The sequence below is a fragment of the Mya arenaria genome, chromosome 13 (assembly GCF_026914265.1).
Source record: "Mya arenaria isolate MELC-2E11 chromosome 13, ASM2691426v1".
Taxonomy (NCBI): domain Eukaryota; kingdom Metazoa; phylum Mollusca; class Bivalvia; order Myida; family Myidae; genus Mya; species Mya arenaria.
This window is the reverse complement of record NC_069134.1, coordinates 27592520-27612123: the sequence shown is the minus strand read 5'-3', so window position 1 is coordinate 27612123 and position 19604 is coordinate 27592520. Positions and strand designations below refer to the sequence as shown.

The 19604-nt window shown below is 38.3% G+C and overlaps 1 protein-coding gene across 2 annotated transcripts; it reads left to right on the top strand.

The window, feature by feature from the left end:
• The first annotated feature begins 3322 nt into the window (after positions 1 to 3322).
• On the top strand, positions 3323 to 9857 carry LOC128213195 (uncharacterized). Of its 2 annotated transcripts, XM_052918747.1 has the most exons (3): positions 3323 to 3398; positions 3649 to 3713; positions 7875 to 9857. In XM_052918747.1, exons 2-3 carry the CDS (start codon positions 3700 to 3702, stop codon positions 9085 to 9087), a joined length of 1227 nt encoding a protein of 408 aa, XP_052774707.1. In that variant the 5' UTR covers positions 3323 to 3398; positions 3649 to 3699; the 3' UTR covers positions 9088 to 9857. The 2 variants fall into 2 exon arrangements, with proteins under 2 accessions (XP_052774707.1, XP_052774708.1); XM_052918748.1 differs by lacking the exons at positions 3323 to 3398; positions 3649 to 3713 and adding an exon at positions 3728 to 3894.
• The last annotated feature ends 9747 nt before the right edge of the window (positions 9858 to 19604 follow it).

Sequence of the window (19604 nt, the reverse complement as noted above, 5' to 3'; positions counted from 1 at the left end):
TTTGCAGATATATTGGACAAATGCTTAAAGCTAATACTATCTACATCCATCAACTTAGCCAATTGTCACTTAAAATGAAATAGTCTCAATCAACCATGCACTGATGAGGGCGATATGTTTTTTTCTTGTGTATGTGTGCGCCACTTACCAATATTTATCTGAAAACCTACAAAACAAGTCCAGCAGTCGGAAGTTTAAAAGCAAACCCGGTTCAATGACACAGGGTCATCACCAATGAAACAAAACAGAAAAAAAAACAAATTCCCACGAAACAATAACCCAAATCTCCACAAACAACACACTACATATATTATGTATAAAACTATGGAATTGGTGTTTATCAAGGATTGTAAAGTACCGCCTTGGAACAGTCATTTAAATGTCGTGTAAAACTCAACCACTTCCGTGTTTATATATTTGAAAGATATGAAAGAAGTTGTTTCAATTAACATTATTCTCAAATGGAAACAGTACATGTTTAAGTATACACGTTCGTTTCATTAATAATAAATACAAGCATAAAATATCCAATCATACATAGTACGATTCAAAGGGCTACTGGACCCAGATTTCAATCACTATGTATTAAGCCAGAGCGCTTACGCGTCTGTTTTAGTTGCATAGACACATGCGTATTATATTATTCACCTAAATCTAGCCAGACTCCAGCTGTAAACATGTATTTTAAAGCTTTGACTGAACCTTCCATTATCCAGCCTGTCAAGATATAAATTCCAAATACGTTGTTTGGTCGCAAAACACCAGTCTACAACAATATGTTGGGACGTGGACAATGTTTCACTTGTCATTTATGTCGCGCTCTCTAAAGCCACAAGCGTTTTTATTTTCCATTATTTGATGTTGAAAGCAATATTTTGTCGTATTGTTGCGTCTCCATTATGTACAACATAGTACCTTTTTATGAAAACATGAACATTAGTTTTAGGTTCATCATAACATACTTCGAACAAACTTCACGGATGTCATGTAGCTGATGTTACAATTGTTTAATCTACGTGTGATCATTTAATGAAAGAACATGTCGCTATGTGGGGAAAACCTTTTCCAAAAAGCATGATTTCGATAGGTTATATTCCATTATTTATTTATTTTGATTTAAAATGCATGTGTTGCCGCAAAGCGGCGTTTCAAGTGTGAAATTATATAAGAACGCTATTATGAAAACAATGTGCAGTTTGACATACTGCGAACAAATCTAACCGATGTGAGGTATTTCAATATCGAAGTTTGTAAACTGGGAATTATAACCAAGTGTACTTAAGAATGATTATATTTCTAATCAATACTCTATGTGAACAATTTCGCGCAGGGATTATTACAAAATTACCTGTGTTCGATTATATTGTTGACAATATAAACTGTTCAAATAGATTGTCAATTAATGATGTTTTAGATAGATTTACGGCTGCAATCCGCAGTGTTGCAGACCCGTTATTATCTAAACGTTGTAGTTACAGTTACAAACCATTGTTTGATATTGATAGTTGTTCGAAAAATGATGATTGGTTTGATAATGAATGTGTTAATGCACGACGATTATACCAAGAAGCTTTACATATTTTTAATTCGAATAAAACTGATGTATGTAGATTACTTTTGATGAAGATTGGGTTAGGTTTATGAAGTTACGTGTAGTACGTATGTTATGTTTTTATGTATTTTTTCTTGTGCAATTCTTGCTTTCAAAAGTGCTTGAGTTTTTGATATTACCTATTTTACTTTCTGAAAATAAATTGCATGGTATATAGTCATAATGTACATGTTAAGTTTATAAATTTATTTCTTAGCTGTTGTGTCTTTTATTTATTTGTACCTTGACAATGTTTAAAATTTTATTATCAATACATTTTTAACAATGGTCTTGTGTTTGTGTTATTTTATTTAGATGTTGTTTTTCCGGAATGTTTTGTTCAGAGTTATTGTCAACTGGTCACATGGGTTTCAGTTTCAATGAGAAGAGAAGTAATTGTTGAATGTGCTCGAATCAAAGGTTAATAACTTCATGGTGATTAAGTTGGTATCATGGAGTAGTTTTGAGGCATCATATTGATGACTTTTATTCTTAATGTATTTTACCAAAGACGATATGAATAATGAGAAACGGGACAAACTATGATGTCTGTTACTGTGGATGGTAAACAGAAATAAGAGCTGTTCACTTTGTTTGCTGGATTTAATTAGTATACTTCATGAGCACAATTTAGTCTGCAACATTTTGCCTTTACTTAAAGGGACTCCCTCATGTTTTGGGACCAGAAAACACATTGATACCAAGTTTATGTCAGTTTTCGACAATTTTCTTCTTTTTTTTCGCCATTTCATCATACGGTGTATAGTCCCTTTAAAATAAGGTATTCTATATAAGAAAAAGTCGACTATTGTTGGACATTTTAACACCTGCATTAGTATAGTTTATTACCTCGTCTATATTTAAAAAGTTAAACATGCTGCCAAACCAGACCTTTGCAACATAATAAAAACTATGACACTTGGATAATCTCTATTTACGCCCAGGATCTTTTTTGAAACGGGCATCGGCGCTGATTATCAGAACACATCTTATTTCAATAATAACTAGATCAAGCTTATCAAACTTTTTGTGTTCACCGAATGTTCTCTTTTTGAAATGTTTGGACGCTTTTCAAGATTATTTGTCCCAAAACTTATTGCAACCAACTATCTATTATTAATGTTCTGTCAAATGGCCTTACGATTAATTGTTTTCATATAAAGTTTGAACTGGTTATATTTATGATTTACTTTAGAAACTAGCACATATAAAATGTTTGCTTTTTAGATGTGACGCTTAATTTTTGGAACACAGAAATGTTTTATGCTATGCTTGACCGTACGTTCTTAAAACATCAAGAAAAGTATATTATATTTGAAACACGAACATAAGTATTTCATTGAAAGCTGTTTATCTCTTTTCGTATAGATTTTCATTTCGTCTAAAATACGTTTATTTTCGTAACGGTTTTAATTTTGTGGTTAAGTGATTTTAATTGACCTAATATTAAATTGATTCTGTAGTGAAAATAAAAACTTGGACAAACATAGATTTAGAATAGAATTATAGTTTGTATTTATTGTATATAATAGTGTATAAATTTATCATCAGAAAATAAAACTTAAAGGAGACATTATATTAGAAACTTCTAATTCTAACTTCTAAACAAAAGTATTTAATATATATATTGCTGGGGAAAACGTTAATAATAAGAGTTAAACGCGGAAGTTTTGAACATTGGGGTATACATGTTCACTCAATACCACAACTTGCACAAGCTATAAATATATACAAAGAGGTAAGTCAAGCATCACAAGCAGTTACTTCAAAGTTGAATGGATTTTTTGGGGAGTATGTCGGTTTTAAGGTAAGTTTATAAGCGTTTCCTGGACTTTTTATACAATACCTGCTTAACAGTTTATACGCTTTAACAACCTCTGTAAAGAAATAAATATATACACAAAAAATAAATATTGTCATACTTCCTGTTATGATTTCGTTATACCCTTAATACATTAAGAAAAAACTCTCAATATATGATTCACTTTCAAAGGCAGCAGTTAAAATGTATACCTCTTAATATATTTCAAATACATAATGAAGCTTTATTTTTGCAGCATCTTTGGGACTCCTTAATGTGAAGGACTTCCTTTGTTTATGAAGCAGAAATGGAGGACAAACGGTAGGGCTAACCTTGTCTAATACTTTTATAACCATTGCCAAATCGTTATTAAGCCAAAATTGGGATATAAGTTAACTACGAAAGACAACAAGTTTTAATAACAGTTAACCTGAAAAGGTACATAACGTATGTATAGACCCGTCAACGGATTGAAAGACACAAGCAAAAGTGTGTATTAACGGTCAGTAGCCAATTACTTAAAATTGTTCATAGGTAATCTTTTTGCTAGTTTTCGCATTTTAATTATTGATTGGTTAGTTGATATTTGAGATATGTTGACCAATCAATACACAATTTGCCTTACTTTGAACAAACAAACTAATTAACAAGTTGTAAACAATTGGCAAATAAATAAGTCGATTCGATGGTTTTAAATCGGTTCAGTAGACATCACAAGTATGTTTATGCCATGAGTGGATATGTTGATTTGTGCCACTTTCGTAGACATATTTAAATCCCCTGGTGAGATCTGAATAAATAAACTTCCGAGACCGTACCCGAACAAATACCAATTGCGACGTTTCGCTAGCTGTGTAATATTTAAGCTTACCAGGCTTAAGTAGCTTATTTCAATTAGCCGAAATACATACTTAAATTGAATTTTGATGAATGACAAATGGTTAATTGAAGTATAAAAACTCTTAAAGAAGTAAATATTACGCAAATTATTGAAAAACAAAAATAGTGAGCTTAGCTTAATCCTGTTATAAGGGACTTAAGAAGTTTCGAGAAATTGGGGCCAGTGTAGCGTTATATTTTTCTCACCTCAGATAAGTAGATCCATTAATTTAACCATGCTAGAAATTCTTATCTTGCCCACGGGCGAAGATAAAATGCCCGAATGGAACTTCTTTTAATGATCACCACATTGTAATTAACCCCCTTGTTAAAGCCTGTCGTCTGTAGCGCATCATGGAAACCTTGTCTGGTGGCAATAATTAGAACGCTACTTAATTATTTCTCGCTTCAAATGTCACCAGAAAAAAGTTTTCACGCAGCTTTCAAGAAATAATGCTTCACTCTTCTTAGAACTATTTAAAGACCGATCAGACCATTTACATACTCTGAATCACTGCGCGAATATCCATGACAACCACGAATTATTGCATATCCGTACGCAATTATTTTCACTAAGCACAAAAGAGTTCCGGGAAAAAAATACATTTTTACTTAATTTTGTTTAACTGAGGTGGGAGAAAAAGCATCTACCATAGCCGCTCGTGTAAGATAGGTTCATTCCGACCCTCGCGCAGGATGTTTTGCGGAAACTCGGTAAACCTCGTTTCCGCAAAACACCCTACGCTCGGTTCGGAATGAACCTATCTTACACTCTCGGCCATGGAAGATACTTATAATCTCTTTCTTGGTATGTTTGACCTTTACCAACATATACTCATGGCTGATTGAAGGCTATATGGCGAGGATCTGTAGTTTCCACTCTTTACTGTTGCTGTAGTCTACATGCGTGTCGCAAACTTTGTCTAGTTTACTCATCGGACACTAGTTGCTCAATCGTAATGAAAATCCACCGGTGAATTCAATACAAGGCCTTGTTGGGAATATTCACGATGATGATGCATAGCGGGTTTCATCAACATTCGGCTTTTGTGGGTTCTATCCGCCTCCGATGCGGAATATATCCAAAAATATCGTGGCAAAGTGTGATACAGCTCAGTTAAGTTTTGATTATTTACTATTATCTTATTTCTTTTTAGAAAAAAATCTTTGTTTAAAAAAAAACAGATTATAGGGGAAATCTTAATTACTTGGTATTTAAGATTGGTCGTTTTACGATCGTGTCAAACAAACGAAACAATTCAAGATATTTTATATGAAAAACGTAGGCTACGAGAAGAAACTTTCACAAGGCAACGGAATCTATCCATTACGGTGATCGGATTCAATTGATATTTGTACGTGTGGGTGCTATTGTTTTTGAGTCTATGAACACATTAATGCTAGAGAAACTTCTGTAAATTTCAATATGGTATACTCCGATACACTGGACTAAATGTTGAGCTTAAATGAGGACAAAAAGAAATATCGGTGGTTATGGCATCGGTCTTAGAAAGGAAGGGAAGATTTCTTTAGTTAAAATTCCCTAAAAAAATAAATATAAGTTTTTTCCGAGTTTATACTTTCTTCAGAAACTAATTCCTTTCTCATCGGTGGCGGCGTTGCTATAGGTAGGATCGGGTTGCCCTTAACACAAGCATTATTTTCTGGAATGTATATTAAGTAAGTTACAATCAATGTTCATTGTTGTAGAAAACATGGTATGATTCGGATATGTATGTAAACATGGTAGCTGTAAAAATATAATCTGCCTTGTCCTCACCACTCAGAACTCCTCGGCCATTTTGTATCGAAAACAACCTCGGATGTAAATGGACGGTTTACAATGTAAGAAATCTGTACACTTTAACTACGCTGCAAGTAAATCGCGTAGAAATTTTAATTTAGCAGTTAAACTTAATGACTTAACTCTTGGGGATCTTAATTATGTTTGCAATAATACACTTCACTGGCAATCGATTGAAAATTAGGTATACAAATACACGTTAAAACACTAAATTTGATATATAATATTATTCAAAAATTTACGAAATACCTCATACATAAGTAATGTTCCGGCATACATCCGAGGTTTTTTTCGACTAAAGGAATTCCGAATGTGTCCTAACATGTATAAAAACAGTCAGAAACAGAGGAAATAAGTTAAAACCGTGAGAAACAAGGGAGATAGGTTAAAAAGAGATTCGTAACAGTGCTAAATTATACTTATAACGTATGTTTAACCTAGGGAGTATTGGAATGTAGAAAATGTTAATAGCATTTTGGACTAATTGTTTAGAAGACTAACAACAAATGCTTAGATGTTTTAGCGAGAAATCTTCTTTTGAGTTTATGATGGTCTGCCTAATATTAGATGTACACTGGCTTGACCCCACCGCATCCCCCGGTATGACTTTAACAAATTTTGAAGCCGAAAGGGAAAATTATTCCACATCGGTTGATGGGGTTTATGACCAAAAAAATGATTTTGTAGCCAAAATGCTGTGAGATCCGCGATAAATGACATATATAGTGGTCCCAAGGCCGTGACTGTTGGACAGTTCCTGATAGGACCACACCGCTGGTCTTCGTCGAGGCTTCTAAATAACTCACTGAATAAAACTAATTAATGACTAAATGGAAATATGACGGTTGTTTTCGTTATGTGGGAATTTTACAAATCTGTGTATATATATCTGTAAAATTAAATGGAAAAAGAGCAAATGGCAGAAATGTCACGATTTGTTTAACTTTTTTAGAAAAGTTGGAAACATGTTCAACAATTGTTTCCCACTTTCATCGCTGACATTGCCCTAGAATAGTTCTCTTTGTGATTTTCTCGAAGGTCATTCTTGATTCTTTGGGTTGCTCACGGGGAGCTAGTGGTTTGTGTCATAAGAAACACATGAAGAAGTAATTTATGACGAATCAAATTTGTTTTTTTACTCATGTTTTTTTCTTCTTTGAGAAAGAATGGATTCTACTTTTTCGACCGAAAACAACATTCAACAACAACATAAAGAAAACAAATATCAGATAGAATCTTGTGCGAGTGACAAATTATAATGGTGGCGAAATTCCTATGTAACTGCTTATGGCAGATAAAGTCCGGAGCTTGTCGAACCGTCAAGCGATGACTTTAAATCCATTTTATATCAGGTAGATTTTAAACAAATGAAAAGAAATCCTACCTGTATACGTTCTTTGAACAGAATGTGAATAACTGGAAGTATTTAAATATTAAGGTTTCAATTGCATGGTATATGGTTTCAAAATCTTGATTGCTGTTTTGTATTTATTCGTTTTTATGAATAAAACATACGGTGCTTTGATTTTTTTAGTTAATTTATCAAGAGTTAATTAAATTGTTCTTTAGGTGTCAAATCACAATCATACTTAACACATTGTTCAATGTAAATAAGGCGGATAGATTGTCGTCGGATAGAACCCACAATTACCGAATGTACTCGGAAAGAAGCCGCTATGCATCAACACTGTGATTTGGTTTTGCGTTAAGATCGGACGGCACTGTCATGGGTAATCTGTGAGTTTTATTATGAAGATAATCTTCTGTCGAATTCTTACACCTTGCCAATAAACTTTCAGGCCAATGGACCGAATCTGGACATCCATCAAGAATAATTCGAAGGAAGAGTTTTATTCATGCCTTGTAGCTATCAAGAACGAGCGCATTGATTACAATGCTATATACAGGATTGTTCCTTTCTGTGTACTGTTTAACAGACCTAATTTAATAAAAGTGTTCTTCACGGAGTTTAAAACAACGCTTGGTGTTTCTTTGTACGAGTCGTCGGTTAGGAATCAAATTCCTCTTCAAACTTTGATTCGTCTTGCAACAATATTTGGTTACCAGGAGTGCAGCTCGGAAATACAATTGATGCATTTACACATTTCTTCAAAAAAAACTGGAACGGGAAACGAAGGTTTTAATTCAGCAAACATACTTTCAAGGTATGACAAAGAGGATGAGGATTATCAACTCTTTAGTTCTGTTCTAACCATCGGCGAAAATAAGTTGGTCCCATCAAGCGTCATATTAGACCATTGTAAAATCCTGCAACTAAATGGTAGAGACATAAATTCTTCAGGGCGTTACTCGATTTTGTACAGTATCGCAAATGGAGCAAAACGATTTTCTGAATTGTTTACCATAGCACTTATGTGCGGGGCAGATATCAATCAGAAAATGAGTGGAAATCGAACAGTATTCTTTGTTTTGTACCACTATTTAGCCGGAATGTACCACAGGATAAGGGAGTCAACAGAAATGACAGCAAAATTTCTTAAAGCATGTCTGTATGAGAATCCAACGTTAGACTTTAAGAATAAAAAAGATGTCTTCAGGAATGCATTGTATCGTGACTTGTGGGAACATTGGGCTGAAGACAAAGCACCACAAACGATAGACATGGAACGTTTTGCTCCATTCTCATATGTTGCTCTGATGTTTGAAGCAGGAGTTGACTATCCTGTTCACAAAATAAGTTGTCCGATCTTTCTTGAGAAGACAATTCAGTACTTAGAAAGAAGAGTACCACAACTTGCGATACACGTATGTGGTCATCAGAAAATGATTCCCCCAGATGTAAAGGAAAGCTATATAGAGTACATTGCCAATGTATTGCGCCGTTGTTGTATGCCGCGATCCTTGAAGGACCTGTGCAAGTTGAGATTGAGGCGTGAGTACCCGGGCAGAGGTATTCACAAGACAATAAATCGACTCCATTTACCCGCCTCTGTTAGAGACTTCATTCTTATGGAAGGGTTCAATACCCTCAATATGGAAATCATATCGTGAATATAACTTCCGGTCTTGGTTAGAGATAAGATATTTATTTATAGAGGAAAATCTTTACCTGACAACTCAGCGTTAGACACTTTTTAAATGTGTTTCAATGCCCTGAATATACAAATGCTGTTGTGAAATTACTTGCCGACTAACTAGAACAATTAAGGTTAGAGATATTTGTGTATGACATCATTCTTACTCGTGAAATAAAAATTCTGAACCCTAGACATTTTTTGGAAAGGCGACATATTGATTCCACTGCGTATAATGTCCACATCGCCTGGCGGTTGTAAGTATCAATTGTAAGTGAAAATGTTGATATAGAACTGAACTGAACAGAAGTTATTACACGTAAACTATACAGTTCTTTGTGTTTCATATACATATTAAATATATTACAATTACAATTATGCAATGTGGTGTGAAATATTAAATCAATAGTATAATCAATCTTTGTTTAAGGATGAACTGGAATTGTAAATCACAAATCTATCAAACTATTATAGTATACAATAAAATAACCAATAGTTTGCTTTTTATATACTAATATATGTTGGAACAAATGATATTCAACTGATCAATTTCTAACATTAAAACATTGTCTAACATTGTATATATAAACATAAATGGTAAAACATAGTTACAAATGTTAACCAAGCATACTACTGCTTGAGATAAATATGTGTATCAAGGCTTATAATTATAGATTCATTTATGTAGTAGAACGCACCTTAAATGTTTCCGATATATATTTGTTTAACATAAATGTTTCAGATGTGTTTTGTGTATAAAGCAGTTGCACAAGTTTAAACATACAAGGTCCAATTCTATAATAACATTATGTCTTAATTGGACATAAGGTGTACACTTAAATATAAAATGAAATTCGTCTCCTATTTCGTTCGAATCATATACTTGCCAAAGACGTAAGTGGCACTCTAATCTATAATCTGCCAGTATGAATTCCATATATGTAATAATAGATGAAACAAAGGCATCAAATAATTGCAAAGCTACGCTAGGTTTACATCCATACATTTTTAGATTTGACAACAATGTGTTTACTGCTTTTAAACCTTGACCATATAATGTTTGGGTATTAAAGCTAAAATAACACTATAATTTAAAGTCATTCCTCATATTTAGTTTAACTCATTTACAATGTCACCATCTACGTTTGCATACTCCCGGCCATTTTTCATATGACAAAAAGTAACTCTGGAATAGTATTTTTTGTGTTGTAAATTCATTCAGAATTCATTAAACAACAAATTACAAAAAGGTGAATACTATTAAGTGTATCGTTCTGATGTATAACTTTTCGAATATTTGAGAAAAAAGGTCATTCATTTTCTTGCACGAATGTAAATGTTTTTTCGTGTGACAATTCAAAACAATATGTTCTATCTTGCTTGTGCTAATATTCACATAGATTAGTGAAATAGGTCATTATCAAAAAGGAATCATATTTCTTAGATACCTGATGATCAAATTGCGTCCATTTGAAAGGTTCTCTATGGTAATGATCGTGATGATGATGAAACACGAAATTGTATGATATGTTTGAACTTGTACCTATATTTCAATTGTTTTATTGACAAGACGATGACAGAGTATTAGACTAGTTATAAATGAATTTGCACATATTTCGTTCCGATAGCAAACGGTTGAAATGGACTAAAAAATGATGTGCGTGAAGTTAGCAGCACAGCTGCATAGCAGCAAGCTGCTAGCAGCAAGTTGATATGATGCTGGCAGCTAGCTGCTACGCTGCTGGCAGCTAGCTGCTACATGTTTTCACTGTAAATATAATGATTTAGGTTTACTATATACTACTTTAGTAAACCATTGTATGCTTTCCAGCTGTTTATAGGAATATAAAAAGGGGTAAGAAAAAAATGAGATTTTACTGTTTTAGGTCATTTGGTAAAATTTTGATTGCGACGGGTTTATTAAATAAGTAGACCACCAAAATAATATTTTTTTTCTGAAATACCAATTTCTCATCTTAAAATACAGGAAGGGGCAACGGGACCATACCAACTTAAGGTAATCTTTATTCATCGTATGAAAACGACAATGCCTCAGTTTTTGCATTGTCTGACGGATTACCATTATTAATGTGTATGATAAATGTTAAAAATCCCATTTGACCGAAAATCGAAATTTGCTGCTGTAAAAGCCATTTTGGGTACGAACTGACCAGAAATTTCGACTAAGGGGACCATAACGAAAAGTGGGGGGATGAACTAGGCCACGAGCCCTACAATATGAGCTATTTAGATCGCTGGAGCTTTTGTCCTGAGTAGCCGAAAATAGAGCTCGAAAATCGAAATTTGCTGCTGTAAAAGCCATTTTGGGTACGAACTGACCAGAAATTTCGACTAAGGGGACCATAACGAAAAGTGGGGGGATGAACTAGGCCACGAGCCCTACAATATGAGCTATTTAGATCGCTGGAGCTTTTGTCCTGAGTAGCCGAAAATAGAGCTCGAAAATCGAAATTTGCTGCTGTAAAAGCCATTTTGGGTACGAACTGACCAGAAATTTCGACTAAGGGGACCATAACGAAAAGTGGGGGGATGAACTAGGCCACGAGCCCTACAATATGAGCTATTTAGATCGCTGGAGCTTTTGTCCTGAGTAGCCGAAAATAGAGCTCGAAAATCGAAATTTGCTGCTGTAAAAGCCATTTTGGGTACGAACTGACCAGAAATTTCGACTAAGGGGACCATAACGAAAAGTGGGGGGATGAACTAGGCCACGAGCCCTACAATATGAGCTATTTAGATCGCTGGAGCTTTTGTCCTGAGTAGCCGAAAATAGAGCTCGAAAATCGAAATTTGCTGCTGTAAAAGCCATTTTGGGTACGAACTGACCAGAAATTTCGACTAAGGGGACCATAACGAAAAGTGGGGGGATGAACTAGGCCACGAGCCCTACAATATGAGCTATTTAGATCGCTGGAGCTTTTGTCCTGAGTAGCCGAAAATAGAGCTCGAAAATCGAAATTTGCTGCTGTAAAAGCCATTTTGGGTACGAACTGACCAGAAATTTCGACTAAGGGGACCATAACGAAAAGTGGGGGGATGAACTAGGCCACGAGCCCTACAATATGAGCTATTTAGATCGCTGGAGCTTTTGTCCTGAGTAGCCGAAAATAGAGCTCGAAAATCGAAATTTGCTGCTGTAAAAGCCATTTTGGGTACGAACTGACCAGAAATTTCGACTAAGGGGACCATAACGAAAAGTGGGGGGATGAACTAGGCCACGAGCCCTACAATATGAGCTATTTAGATCGCTGGAGCTTTTGTCCTGAGTAGCCGAAAATAGAGCTCGAAAATCGAAATTTGCTGCTGTAAAAGCCATTTTGGGTACGAACTGACCAGAAATTTCGACTAAGGGGACCATAACGAAAAGTGGGGGGATGAACTAGGCCACGAGCCCTACAATATGAGCTATTTAGATCGCTGGAGCTTTTGTCCTGAGTAGCCGAAAATAGAGCTCGAAAATCGAAATTTGCTGCTGTAAAAGCCATTTTGGGTACGAACTGACCAGAAATTTCGACTAAGGGGACCATAACGAAAAGTGGGGGGATGAACTAGGCCACGAGCCCTACAATATGAGCTATTTAGATCGCTGGAGCTTTTGTCCTGAGTAGCCGAAAATAGAGCTCGAAAATCGAAATTTGCTGCTGTAAAAGCCATTTTGGGTACGAACTGACCAGAAATTTCGACTAAGGGGACCATAACGAAAAGTGGGGGGATGAACTAGGCCACGAGCCCTACAATATGAGCTATTTAGATCGCTGGAGCTTTTGTCCTGAGTAGCCGAAAATAGAGCTCGAAAATCGAAATTTGCTGCTGTAAAAGCCATTTTGGGTACGAACTGACCAGAAATTTCGACTAAGGGGACCATAACGAAAAGTGGGGGGATGAACTAGGCCACGAGCCCTACAATATGAGCTATTTAGATCGCTGGAGCTTTTGTCCTGAGTAGCCGAAAATAGAGCTCGAAAATCGAAATTTGCTGCTGTAAAAGCCATTTTGGGTACGAACTGACCAGAAATTTCGACTAAGGGGACCATAACGAAAAGTGGGGGGATGAACTAGGCCACGAGCCCTACAATATGAGCTATTTAGATCGCTGGAGCTTTTGTCCTGAGTAGCCGAAAATAGAGCTCGAAAATCGAAATTTGCTGCTGTAAAAGCCATTTTGGGTACGAACTGACCAGAAATTTCGACTAAGGGGACCATAACGAAAAGTGGGGGGATGAACTAGGCCACGAGCCCTACAATATGAGCTATTTAGATCGCTGGAGCTTTTGTCCTGAGTAGCCGAAAATAGAGCTCGAAAATCGAAATTTGCTGCTGTAAAAGCCATTTTGGGTACGAACTGACCAGAAATTTCGACTAAGGGGACCATAACGAAAAGTGGGGGGATGAACTAGGCCACGAGCCCTACAATATGAGCTATTTAGATCGCTGGAGCTTTTGTCCTGAGTAGCCGAAAATAGAGCTCGAAAATCGAAATTTGCTGCTGTAAAAGCCATTTTGGGTACGAACTGACCAGAAATTTCGACTAAGGGGACCATAACGAAAAGTGGGGGGATGAACTAGGCCACGAGCCCTACAATATGAGCTATTTAGATCGCTGGAGCTTTTGTCCTGAGTAGCCGAAAATAGAGCTCGAAAATCGAAATTTGCTGCTGTAAAAGCCATTTTGGGTACGAACTGACCAGAAATTTCGACTAAGGGGACCATAACGAAAAGTGGGGGGATGAACTAGGCCACGAGCCCTACAATATGAGCTATTTAGATCGCTGGAGCTTTTGTCCTGAGTAGCCGAAAATAGAGCTCGAAAATCGAAATTTGCTGCTGTAAAAGCCATTTTGGGTACGAACTGACCAGAAATTTCGACTAAGGGGACCATAACGAAAAGTGGGGGGATGAACTAGGCCACGAGCCCTACAATATGAGCTATTTAGATCGCTGGAGCTTTTGTCCTGAGTAGCCGAAAATAGAGCTCGAAAATCGAAATTTGCTGCTGTAAAAGCCATTTTGGGTACGAACTGACCAGAAATTTCGACTAAGGGGACCATAACGAAAAGTGGGGGGATGAACTAGGCCACGAGCCCTACAATATGAGCTATTTAGATCGCTGGAGCTTTTGTCCTGAGTAGCCGAAAATAGAGCTCGAAAATCGAAATTTGCTGCTGTAAAAGCCATTTTGGGTACGAACTGACCAGAAATTTCGACTAAGGGGACCATAACGAAAAGTGGGGGGATGAACTAGGCCACGAGCCCTACAATATGAGCTATTTAGATCGCTGGAGCTTTTGTCCTGAGTAGCCGAAAATAGAGCTCGAAAATCGAAATTTGCTGCTGTAAAAGCCATTTTGGGTACGAACTGACCAGAAATTTCGACTAAGGGGACCATAACGAAAAGTGGGGGGATGAACTAGGCCACGAGCCCTACAATATGAGCTATTTAGATCGCTGGAGCTTTTGTCCTGAGTAGCCGAAAATAGAGCTCGAAAATCGAAATTTGCTGCTGTAAAAGCCATTTTGGGTACGAACTGACCAGAAATTTCGACTAAGGGGACCATAACGAAAAGTGGGGGGATGAACTAGGCCACGAGCCCTACAATATGAGCTATTTAGATCGCTGGAGCTTTTGTCCTGAGTAGCCGAAAATAGAGCTCGAAAATCGAAATTTGCTGCTGTAAAAGCCATTTTGGGTACGAACTGACCAGAAATTTCGACTAAGGGGACCATAACGAAAAGTGGGGGGATGAACTAGGCCACGAGCCCTACAATATGAGCTATTTAGATCGCTGGAGCTTTTGTCCTGAGTAGCCGAAAATAGAGCTCGAAAATCGAAATTTGCTGCTGTAAAAGCCATTTTGGGTACGAACTGACCAGAAATTTCGACTAAGGGGACCATAACGAAAAGTGGGGGGATGAACTAGGCCACGAGCCCTACAATATGAGCTATTTAGATCGCTGGAGCTTTTGTCCTGAGTAGCCGAAAATAGAGCTCGAAAATCGAAATTTGCTGCTGTAAAAGCCATTTTGGGTACGAACTGACCAGAAATTTCGACTAAGGGGACCATAACGAAAAGTGGGGGGATGAACTAGGCCACGAGCCCTACAATATGAGCTATTTAGATCGCTGGAGCTTTTGTCCTGAGTAGCCGAAAATAGAGCTCGAAAATCGAAATTTGCTGCTGTAAAAGCCATTTTGGGTACGAACTGACCAGAAATTTCGACTAAGGGGACCATAACGAAAAGTGGGGGGATGAACTAGGCCACGAGCCCTACAATATGAGCTATTTAGATCGCTGGAGCTTTTGTCCTGAGTAGCCGAAAATAGAGCTCGAAAATCGAAATTTGCTGCTGTAAAAGCCATTTTGGGTACGAACTGACCAGAAATTTCGACTAAGGGGACCATAACGAAAAGTGGGGGGATGAACTAGGCCACGAGCCCTACAATATGAGCTATTTAGATCGCTGGAGCTTTTGTCCTGAGTAGCCGAAAATAGAGCTCGAAAATCGAAATTTGCTGCTGTAAAAGCCATTTTGGGTACGAACTGACCAGAAATTTCGACTAAGGGGACCATAACGAAAAGTGGGGGGATGAACTAGGCCACGAGCCCTACAATATGAGCTATTTAGATCGCTGGAGCTTTTGTCCTGAGTAGCCGAAAATAGAGCTCGAAAATCGAAATTTGCTGCTGTAAAAGCCATTTTGGGTACGAACTGACCAGAAATTTCGACTAAGGGGACCATAACGAAAAGTGGGGGGATGAACTAGGCCACGAGCCCTACAATATGAGCTATTTAGATCGCTGGAGCTTTTGTCCTGAGTAGCCGAAAATAGAGCTCGAAAATCGAAATTTGCTGCTGTAAAAGCCATTTTGGGTACGAACTGACCAGAAATTTCGACTAAGGGGACCATAACGAAAAGTGGGGGGATGAACTAGGCCACGAGCCCTACAATATGAGCTATTTAGATCGCTGGAGCTTTTGTCCTGAGTAGCCGAAAATAGAGCTCGAAAATCGAAATTTGCTGCTGTAAAAGCCATTTTGGGTACGAACTGACCAGAAATTTCGACTAAGGGGACCATAACGAAAAGTGGGGGGATGAACTAGGCCACGAGCCCTACAATATGAGCTATTTAGATCGCTGGAGCTTTTGTCCTGAGTAGCCGAAAATAGAGCTCGAAAATCGAAATTTGCTGCTGTAAAAGCCATTTTGGGTACGAACTGACCAGAAATTTCGACTAAGGGGACCATAACGAAAAGTGGGGGATGAACTAGGCCACGAGCCCTACAATATGAGCTATTTAGATCGCTGGAGCTTTTGTCCTGAGTAGCCGAAAATAGAGCTCGAAAATCGAAATTTGCTGCTGTAAAAGCCATTTTGGGTACGAACTGACCAGAAATTTCGACTAAGGGGACCATAACGAAAAGTGGGGGGATGAACTAGGCCACGAGCCCTACAATATGAGCTATTTAGATCGCTGGAGCTTTTGTCCTGAGTAGCCGAAAATAGAGCTCGAAAATCGAAATTTGCTGCTGTAAAAGCCATTTTGGGTACGAACTGACCAGAAATTTCGACTAAGGGGACCATAACGAAAAGTGGGGGGATGAACTAGGCCACGAGCCCTACAATATGAGCTATTTAGATCGCTGGAGCTTTTGTCCTGAGTAGCCGAAAATAGAGCTCGAAAATCGAAATTTGCTGCTGTAAAAGCCATTTTGGGTACGAACTGACCAGAAATTTCGACTAAGGGGACCATAACGAAAAGTGGGGGATGAACTAGGCCACGAGCCCTACAATATGAGCTATTTAGATCGCTGGAGCTTTTGTCCTGAGTAGCCGAAAATAGAGCTCGAAAATCGAAATTTGCTGCTGTAAAAGCCATTTTGGGTACGAACTGACCAGAAATTTCGACTAAGGGGACCATAACGAAAAGTGGGGGGATGAACTAGGCCACGAGCCCTACAATATGAGCTATTTAGATCGCTGGAGCTTTTGTCCTGAGTAGCCGAAAATAGAGCTCGAAAATCGAAATTTGCTGCTGTAAAAGCCATTTTGGGTACGAACTGACCAGAAATTTCGACTAAGGGGACCATAACGAAAAGTGGGGGATGAACTAGGCCACGAGCCCTACAATATGAGCTATTTAGATCGCTGGAGCTTTTGTCCTGAGTAGCCGAAAATAGAGCTCGAAAATCGAAATTTGCTGCTGTAAAAGCCATTTTGGGTACGAACTGACCAGAAATTTCGACTAAGGGGACCATAACGAAAAGTGGGGGATGAACTAGGCCACGAGCCCTACAATATGAGCTATTTAGATCGCTGGAGCTTTTGTCCTGAGTAGCCGAAAATAGAGCTCGAAAATCGAAATTTGCTGCTGTAAAAGCCATTTTGGGTACGAACTGACCAGAAATTTCGACTAAGGGGACCATAACGAAAAGTGGGGGGATGAACTAGGCCACGAGCCCTACAATATGAGCTATTTAGATCGCTGGAGCTTTTGTCCTGAGTAGCCGAAAATAGAGCTCGAAAATCGAAATTTGCTGCTGTAAAAGCCATTTTGGGTACGAACTGACCAGAAATTTCGACTAAGGGGACCATAACGAAAAGTGGGGGGATGAACTAGGCCACGAGCCCTACAATATGAGCTATTTAGATCGCTGGAGCTTTTGTCCTGAGTAGCCGAAAATAGAGCTCGAAAATCGAAATTTGCTGCTGTAAAAGCCATTTTGGGTACGAACTGACCAGAAATTTCGACTAAGGGGACCATAACGAAAAGTGGGGGGATGAACTAGGCCACGAGCCCTACAATATGAGCTATTTAGATCGCTGGAGCTTTTGTCCTGAGTAGCCGAAAATAGAGCTCGAAAATCGAAATTTGCTGCTGTAAAAGCCATTTTGGGTACGAACTGACCAGAAATTTCGACTAAGGGGACCATAACGAAAAGTGGGGGGATGAACTAGGCCACGAGCCCTACAATATGAGCTATTTAGATCGCTGGAGCTTTTGTCCTGAGTAGCCGAAAATAGAGCTCGAAAATCGAAATTTGCTGCTGTAAAAGCCATTTTGGGTACGAACTGACCAGAAATTTCGACTAAGGGGACCATAACGAAAAGTGGGGGGATGAACTAGGCCACGAGCCCTACAATATGAGCTATTTAGATCGCTGGAGCTTTTGTCCTGAGTAGCCGAAAATAGAGCTCGAAAATCGAAATTTGCTGCTGTAAAAGCCATTTTGGGTACGAACTGACCAGAAATTTCGACTAAGGGGACCATAACGAAAAGTGGGGGGATGAACTAGGCCACGAGCCCTACAATATGAGCTATTTAGATCGCTGGAGCTTTTGTCCTGAGTAGCCGAAAAGAGCTCGAAAATCGAAATTTGCTGCTGTAAAAGCCATTTTGGGTACGAACTGACCAGAAATTTCGACTAAGGGGACCATAACGAAAAGTGGGGGGATGAACTAGGCCACGAGCCCTACAATATGAGCTATTTAGATCGCTGGAGCTTTTGTCCTGAGTAGCCGAAAATAGAGCTCGAAAATCGAAATTTGCTGCTGTAAAAGCCATTTTGGGTACGAACTGACCAGAAATTTCGACTAAGGGGACCATAACGAAAAGTGGGGGGATGAACTAGGCCACGAGCCCTACAATATGAGCTATTTAGATCGCTGGAGCTTTTGTCCTGAGTAGCCGAAAATAGAGCTCGAAAATCGAAATTTGCTGCTGTAAAAGCCATTTTGGGTACGAACTGACCAGAAATTTCGACTAAGGGGACCATAACGAAAAGTGGGGGGATGAACTAGGCCACGAGCCCTACAATATGAGCTATTTAGATCGCTGGAGCTTTTGTCCTGAGTAGCCGAAAATAGAGCTCGAAAATCGAAATTTGCTGCTGTAAAAGCCATTTTGGGTACGAACTGACCAGAAATTTCGACTAAGGGGACCATAACGAAAAGTGGGGGATGAACTAGGCCACGAGCCCTACAATATGAGCTATTTAGATCGCTGGAGCTTTTGTCCTGAGTAGCCGAAAATAGAGCTCGAAAATCGAAATTTGCTGCTGTAAAAGCCATTTTGGGTACGAACTGACCAGAAATTTCGACTAAGGGGACCATAACGAAAAGTGGGGGGATGAACTAGGCCACGAGCCCTACAATATGAGCTATTTAGATCGCTGGAGCTTTTGTCCTGAGTAGCCGAAAATAGAGCTCGAAAATCGAAATTTGCTGCTGTAAAAGCCATTTTGGGTACGAACTGACCAGAAATTTCGACTAAGGGGACCATAACGAAAAGTGGGGGGATGAACTAGGCCACGAGCCCTACAATATGAGCTATTTAGATCGCTGGAGCTTTTGTCCTGAGTAGCCGAAAATAGAGCTCGAAAATCGAAATTTGCTGCTGTAAAAGCCATTTTGGGTACGAACTGACCAGAAATTTCGACTAAGGGGACCATAACGAAAAGTGGGGGGATGAACTA